Source organism: Rhamphochromis longiceps, linkage group LG3 (genome assembly GCF_057381845.1).
Source record: "Rhamphochromis longiceps isolate RC_006_pf linkage group LG3, R_longiceps_female_GT1.1, whole genome shotgun sequence".
Lineage (NCBI taxonomy): Eukaryota > Metazoa > Chordata > Actinopteri > Cichliformes > Cichlidae > Rhamphochromis > Rhamphochromis longiceps.
This window is the reverse complement of record NC_140559.1, coordinates 28,001,878-28,009,922: the sequence shown is the minus strand read 5'-3', so window position 1 is coordinate 28,009,922 and position 8,045 is coordinate 28,001,878. Positions and strand designations below refer to the sequence as shown.

Sequence of the window (8,045 nt, the reverse complement as noted above, 5' to 3'; positions counted from 1 at the left end):
GATGCTAAAAATGACAGCCTCAACATGGCATTTAATCTGTTATTAGACTCAATTGGCTTCTCTCAAAATGCAAAAGAACCCACCCACCACTTTAATCACACTCTAGATCTTGTTTTAACATATGGCATAGAAACTGAACATTTAACAGTGTTTCCTGAAAACCCTCTCCTGTCTGATCATTTCCTGATAACATTTACATTTACAATAATTGATTACACAGCGGTGGAGAGTAGACTTTATCAAAGTAGATGTCTTTCTGAAAGCGCTGTAACTAAGTTTAAGAATATAATCCACCCACTGTTATCATCTTCAATGCCCTGTACCAACACAGAGCAGAGCAGCTATCTGAACGCTACCCCAACAGAGGTCGATTATCTTGTTAATAATTTCACCTGCTCACTACATACGACTCTGGATACTGTAGCTCCTGTGAAAACTAAGGCCTCTAATCAGAAGTACCTGACTCCGTGGTATAATTCTCAAACACGTACCCTAAAGCAGATGACTCGTAATCTGGAGAGGAAATGGTGTGTCACAAATTTAGAGGATCATCATTTAGCCTGGAGAAATAGTTTGTTGCTTTATAAGAAAGCCCTCCACAAAGCTAGAACATCTTACTATTCGTCACTGATTGAAGAAAATAAGAACAACCCCAGGTTTCTCTTCAGCACTGTAGCCAGGCTGACAAAAAGTCAGAGCTCTTTTGAGCCAACCATCCCTTTAACGTTAACTAGTAATGACTTCATGAACTTCTTCACAAATAAAATTTTTATCATTAGAGAAAAAATTACCAATAATCATCCCACAGATGTAATATTATCTACAGCTACTCTTAGTACCATTGATGTTAAGTTAGACTCTTTTTCTCCAATTGATCTTTCTGAGTTAACTTCAATAATTACTTCCTCCAAACCATCAACGTGTCTTTTAGACCCCATTCCTACAAAACTGCTCAAAGAAGTCCTGCCATTAATTAATTCTTCGATCTTAAATATGATCAACCTATCTCTAATGATCGGCTATGTACCACAGGCCTTCAAGCTAGCTGTAGTTAAACCTTTACTCAAAAAGCCATCTCTAGACCCAGCAGTCTTAGCTAATTATAGGCCAATCTCCAACCTTCCTTTCATATCAACATATCATCTGCAGAGGAATGGTTTATTTGAAGAGTTTCAGTCAGGTTTCAGAGCTCATCACAGCACAGAAACAGCTTTAGTGAAGGTTACAAATGATCTTCTTATGGCCTCTGACAGTGGACTCATCTCTGTGCTTGTCCTGCTAGACCTTAGTGCAGCATTCAATATTGTTGACCATAATATCCTATTAGAGCGATTAGAACATGCTGTAGGTATTACAGGTACTGCATTGCAGTGGTTTGTATCATATCTATCTAATAGACTCCAATTTGTTCATATAAATGGAGAGTCCTCTTCACACACTGAGGTTAATTATGGAGTTCCACAGGGTTCAGTGCTAGGACCAATTCTATTTATATTATACATGCTTCCCTTAGGCAGCATCATTAGAAGACATAACATAAATTTTTACTGCTATGCAGATGACGCTCAGCTCTATCTGTCCATGAAGCCAGATAACACACACCCTAACCTATTTTTCAGCAAAGTAAAAACAAGGTCACCGTGCTTTTTTTTTCTTTCACCCAATTACCACAACATCCTTTCTGCATGTGGCTAGACTGTGACAGTAAATGAGCAGAACAGAGACAACAGCAGCATGGAAATCACCTCAGTCTACCTAATACTGTGTAAGAAACATTGTTTTTACTAATTTCTTTACTTTATTTTTTGTATTGTTTAGTGTTCCATAATAAATTATGATTGGGTGGGCTCTTTATTGGTAGTTATGCTAGTTATCGTGATTGTTTATGGTTATCTGTAGTTTTTCTGTCCTTAAATTCAAAGGGCAACAAATTTATAATATTTCTGAAATTAAAAAATCTACAATTGCTAGAAATTAAATTTTGACAAAAGTTAGTTAACTGGTATGAAGAATTTCATTTTTAGCTAACAAGATGTTTGCTAGTATCATTTCTAAAGCTGTGATTATGCTCACCGGAAATATATATATATTTTTTTAATTTGAGAAGACAAGGCAGTAGAAAGCTGTTCAACACAAGGTAACCAGGAAATTAAACTCCACTCCAAAACTTCAAATCAGTCAGTTTGTTATAGCCAGGCTTTCTTTGCATCACTTAGTTAAAGGAAATCTAAAACGCCAGTTAGAGTGATGGGTGTGGCATCTTTGTTAACTTAGACTTTCTGCTTCGGGTTCTGTGTGTGCTGACATAAAATGGGTCTTGGTGTGTCATTTGAGTTTACTTTTGCACAAAGTTAACAAATTGAGTCAAAGACAAGTTAGAGTAATGGACAATGAAGATATACCAGGATAGAGGATATAAAAAAGTAAATAAAAAGTAATATGGTTCATGCAAATAACAAGTCACAGATTTTTTTAGTTCATACTATAATTTACTGAGTTGTTATTATTATTATATTATTATTTATTTCTTAAGCTCTAATAAAAAGCAAATCAATTATGTTATGCTGTAGCAAGATTGAAGTTGAAGAATTGAAATTACTTTGTAAATTGACTATTCTTGGTGATAGATAACCTATTGACAGCCTTTTCTGTCATGTTTCGGCTGTGTGCAGGCAGGAATTGGACCCAAACGCAAACTCACCCGAAACAGTACTGAACACAGTCAGTCCTGTTGCTGAACACAAAACTCTAAACTGGGAAGACTCTAACATAACATCACTCTCTCTCTCTCTCTCTCTCTCTCTCTCTCTCTCTCACACACACACACACACACACACACACACACACACACACACACACACACACACACAGCATGAGGGAGATCGTGACACTGATACAGAGAAACACTTGGAAATAACGAGGGGAATGAGACACAGAAGGGGAGCTGGGAGAAATCAGACATAACAAGGGAAGTGAAACTCAATACATTCACGTAGGACACAGACCTTCAAAGTAAAACAGGAAATGTAACATAGACGCAGACTTGACTAGGGGAGACAGAGCAACTAAGAAACACAGAACAATAACAAGGAGAGACAGAGGGCGGCTACTAAATACTCAGAAAACTAAAGAGAATACAAGAAAGCCGAACTAAGACACTAGACTAAGAATAAACTGGGCAAACAAAGAGAACTAAGATCATAATACAAAAATTCAGAGACACAAGGAACTCAAAACACTGGGTCACCGACCCAGGACATTTTCTAATCTTTCTTCTATTAGCTACTACAGAAGGAGTGTAGAATGGATTTTACAGCCAGTTAGGATCACTAAAGCTAACTAATAACACTAATTGACTCAAGCTATAGTAACATATATTGAAAACATACAAAGAAGTGATATGTTTTTCCTAGCTTTTCACTGAGCTCTCTCCTGTTGTTTTACCTTTCTTTGAAAATCAGTATGGAAAGAGCAGTAGATCTGACCAGTTCCTATTACTTTGTATATTAAAATCCCTTGTGTTGTCCTTGGGATTCCCATATATTTGTTTGCCATTCACCTACGGATCTTTGGCCCGAGGACAACACAAGGGTTACGTTCACTGTTTGTCTCCAAAAGTTGATTCTGTTCCTCTGGACGTAGCATTTTGTGGGAGAAACGTTTCGTCACTCATCCAAGTGACATTTTCAGTCTCAGCTGACTGCAGGTTTCCCCAACCTTAGTCCACATTAACTCGGTGGACAAACACATCAAATTCACTAGGGAGGATATGAAAAGTGGCAGGTTAGCTGTCTTAGACTGTGAGATTTCCATTAGTAATGGGGGACATCTAAAAGCTGATGTGTACTGTAAACCTACACATACAGATCAGTATTTAAGGTTTGACTCTCATCATCCACTGGAGCACAAACTGGGTGTCATCAGGATGCTACAACACAGAGCGATTACCATCCCCACAGACACAGCGGCCGGGGAGGCAGAAGAACATCACATCAAGAAGGCCCTGAGTAAATGTGATTATCCTAGCTGGACTTTTGTCAAAGCTGGGAAGTCGCCAAAAGAAAGCTCCAGCTGATCCAGGAGAGAAGGACAACCGCTGCCCAAGCGAAAACCTGTAGTGATCCTATATGTGTCAGGAGTATCGGAGCAGTTGAGACACATTTTTTCTAAACACCGGGTCTCTGTGGCTTTTAAACCCCAAAACACGCGAAAAACTGGTCCCCAAGGATCGGGTCCCCCGACACAAACAGAGTAACATAGTGTACGCTGTTAAGTGCCAGGAGGATTGCCAGGATTTATACATCGGAGAAACCAAACAACCTCTGGTGAAGCGGATGGCACAACACAGAAGAGCTACCTCGTCAGGCCAGGACTCTGCAGTCTATTTACACCTACAGGCCAGTGGACACTCTTTCAAGGATGAGGATGTATACATGCTGGACAGGGAGGAACGCTGGTTTGAGTGCAGAGTCAAGGAGGCCATTTACGTGAAAAGGGAAAGACCATCTCTGAATCGAGGAGGGGGCCTAAGGGTACATCTGTCACCATCTTACAATGCTGTGATTGCAGCCATTCCCCAACTCTCTGTGAATGGTACTCATGGCCATTGATCAGTGATCTTTCATCTGTGGTCTTTGATCAGTGGTTGTTGATCAATGGTCATGAGAATTTGCATAACTATAATGAAGGAACTGACCTCCCAGCCAGTTGCTCCTTCAGTGGTGCTAGTTTCAGTCATTATGCAAATGTACTGTTTGTAAGATTGGGGAAACCTGCAGTCAGCTGAGATTGAAGTCACTTGGATGAGTGATGAAATGTTTCTCCCACTGAAAATGGCCATTGATCAGTGGTTGTTGATCAATGGCCATGAGATTTTGCATATTTCAGATTAAGGAACTGACCTCCCAGCCCATTGTTCCTTCAGTGGGCTGGTTTCAGTCAGCTGAAACTGAAGAAGTCACTTGGATGAGTGAAGAAATGTTTCTCCCACAAAACGCTATGTCCAGATGAACAGAATCAACTTTTGGAGATTTACTTATCTGGATGATTAAGCATGCATCTGGACGTACACTGTTTGTCATTGTAATTAAATACAAAATTACTTTTAAAAAAAGTCATTTGTTTTATTTTCCTGTTTTAAACCACAGCAGCCACACTGAACATCTATCCAAACAAATGTCAGTTCTTTCGATATGAGAACATCCATCTAAGCTGTGTAGCTTCAGGGAATTCCAGCAACTGGACAGTGAGGCGAAACACTTCTTCTGAGACGCTGCAGCCATGCAAGGGTGGATTTGGAGACCCTGATGAGTCCTGCATCCTTTCAGATGTTTACCCATCAGACAGTGGATTATACTGGTGTGAGTCTGAGCAGGGGAAGCGCAGCAACACTGTCAACATCACAGTGGCTGGTATGCTATCAAATATGCTTGTGCTTTATCTCATACTGGACTTTATTTTAGAGATACATACTGGACTTCTCCTTTTTACTCTTTTTAAGCCATTCATTAAAAAAAAAAAAACATGCTGTATGCAGCTGGTGGCCAGAATTATGACAAATCTTAGTCTTTGACAAGTATAAAGACATGAGTGTACTCTCTCACTCTCCGATTCATTGTTAAGTCTAATTTCAGACCTCGCTGGCACAGAGGTTCATCATTGTGAACAAAAGAAAGACACTGTACGGTTCTCACTTGCTGGCAAGGGAAGTCCGGCAAGATGTTCAGCCGACTTCAAACTGACTTCCCTTACAGGCTCTTTTATTGGCTCTTTTTGGTAACATATATTCAAAATGCAGAAAACAAACACAGTCAAACTGGTTTAAACTGGTTACACAATGTAAAACCCATATAGTGTGGCATAAAAGCTAAGGCACCGAGTGGGGGTGTGTGTGTGTGTGTGTGTGTGTGTGTGTGTGTGTGTGTGTGTGTGTGTGTGTGTGTGTGTGTGTGTGTGTGTGTGTGTGTGTGTATATGTGACTTCCTGCCACACAATATATGCTTAAAACTGTCCAACCACATTTCCTAGTTATCCAAAGGGTCATCTTCCCACTCCCGTATATGGCTTGACTTTAATGTTTCACCATATACAAGTATAGGCGAACTCCTAAATGGCCAGGAGTGAACATCCCTTACCAGATAGGGAAACCAGAATCTCACATGGAATGTGTCTGCAGTTAAACCCTTTTCGATTGCATCCCCCACCTAGATGTAGAGGAGGAACAGAAAAAAATCTAAACATGCAGTTTTAGGACAAAGTTTACAACTTTAAGTCTAATAATGGCAACTATTATCAAAATCAACCTAACATTAATTTTCTCAAAACTGTGAAAGGAAACAATATTGGGAACATTTCTGAACGTCAAGTTACAACATTTAAAAGGACTTGTGCATAAACCATCTTCAAAATGCAGAAAAAAAGTGTATTGAAATCCAATTTCAGTAAACTCAAAGATATGGAGAGATTATATCTTTTGGCTGGCCTGAGAACCTCTTGTTGTTTCCCCGGATGAATTGGATGGATGAGTTGACAACAGACAGCAATAACAAAGTACAAACAAATAGCATGATTCATAACAACCTCTGCTGCGGCCAAAGCCCACAGACATGAAGAAGTGGCAGTAAAAGAAAAAAACTGCTTCTTTCACTTGCAGTTGAGATCAAGCAAAAGAAGCACCTGGAGTCACCATGTATCAAGTGCCAAATGTCTGCCCACAGCTCTTTAGAGGTCAAAAGAGTAATCAGACATGTTTTAAAGAGTACTGAAGTTATTCTCAAATTTAATGAATGAAATAAGTTTAACCTTTTTATATTTCAGCTGGAGCTGTGATCTTAGAGAGCCCCGCAATTCTTGTTTCCGAGGGAGACAATGTGACACTTCGCTGTTCTTACAAGGAAAGAAATGATAAAACTTCTACATCCGATTTCAATGCTATATTCTACAAGAACAATATATATTTCGGAGAAGAACCAAAAGGAAAGATGATTCTCAATGTGTCCAAGTATGACGAAGGCTTCTACAAGTGTCAACACCCCACAAAAGGAGAGTCACCAAAGAGTTTTCTGGCTGTGAGAGGTGACAGTGATGTTCAGCACAAATTTATGTGAAATATGTTTAGCTTTAATATGTTAAAACATTTGTCATTCTGTAAAATTGAACTGTTAATCTACAGTCTTCATTCTGTTTAGAGTCTGCAGGGTCATGAGTGACATAAATTTTGTCACATCTTAGACCCAAAAGTATTATAAAAAGCTAATTTCATTATTCAAAAAATCATCAGAAACCATCTTGTTTTCTTTGGTTAAAAAATGAATAGCTCAATGACACATGGCCTACTTCTGACCTGTGTTTATGCTTCTTTTCCTACTGTCTTATTTAAACATCCAACTAACAGCCATTATGTGTTATAGTCAGATATAAAAAAATATGTTTCATGTTTACTAGTTATTTTCTTCCTCACAGCCAGAGTTCAGCCTGTGAGTGGCTCTGTCCCTCCACCTCTGATGTCTCTGCCCAAGCTGGTGTGCACAGTCCTGCTGTTTTTCCTGTATACTGTTGTATTCATGTTATGTATATACACATACCGAAAGTGGGCTCAAGGTAAGAGTACCTGTGAAACATCTCATGATAATGAAACATTTTGATTCAATATTGATCATATGACCAAGGCAGAGAGTTATTGGGAAAACAAAGAAAACAGACCAAAATATCGGCTTTTGATTTATTTCTGTAAATCTCTGTATTGAATGCAGAGTGGATATTCATAATATTTTTTCTTAAAGGTAACATTATCAAAAGAGTTTTTATATAAAAGCTATTTTGGCTGCTCCCTTTTGACAAGGTGTCACCACACATTCAAAAAATCTTCATGTCCAAAATGGTATTAACTGATTGACTTAAATAAGTACAATATAAAGTATGAAATTTAATGGAAATTTGTCCAATGAAATTTGCTTTATTGGTACACATTCATATTATGTTTATAAGCATATTTCCCCTAATGAATAGTTATTTGAACAATGAACCTTGATTTTATGCATTTCAGT

At 38.6% G+C, this 8,045-nt stretch overlaps 1 protein-coding gene across 1 annotated transcript; it reads left to right on the top strand.

The window, feature by feature from the left end:
• The first annotated feature begins 1,734 nt into the window (after positions 1-1,734).
• LOC146673792 (low affinity immunoglobulin gamma Fc region receptor III-A-like) lies at positions 1,735-7,643 on the top strand. The gene is made up of 4 exons (XM_085401020.1): positions 1,735-1,765; positions 5,148-5,411; positions 6,817-7,074; positions 7,462-7,643. Exons 1-4 carry the CDS (start codon positions 1,735-1,737, stop codon positions 7,641-7,643), a joined length of 735 nt encoding a protein of 244 aa, XP_085257146.1.
• Positions 7,644-8,045: the final 402 nt, after the last annotated feature.

Excerpts from the sequence above, each read along its gene's own strand:
- LOC146673792 (XM_085401020.1), top strand. The coding sequence starts at position 1,735 with ATGGAAATCACCTCAGTCTACCTAATACTGT. Across the intron at positions 5,412-6,816 it reads TGTCAACATCACAGTGGCTG|CTGGAGCTGTGATCTTAGAG; the intron begins GTATGCTATCAA and ends TTTATATTTCAG. Across the intron at positions 7,075-7,461 it reads GAGTTTTCTGGCTGTGAGAG|CCAGAGTTCAGCCTGTGAGT; the intron begins GTGACAGTGATG and ends TCTTCCTCACAG.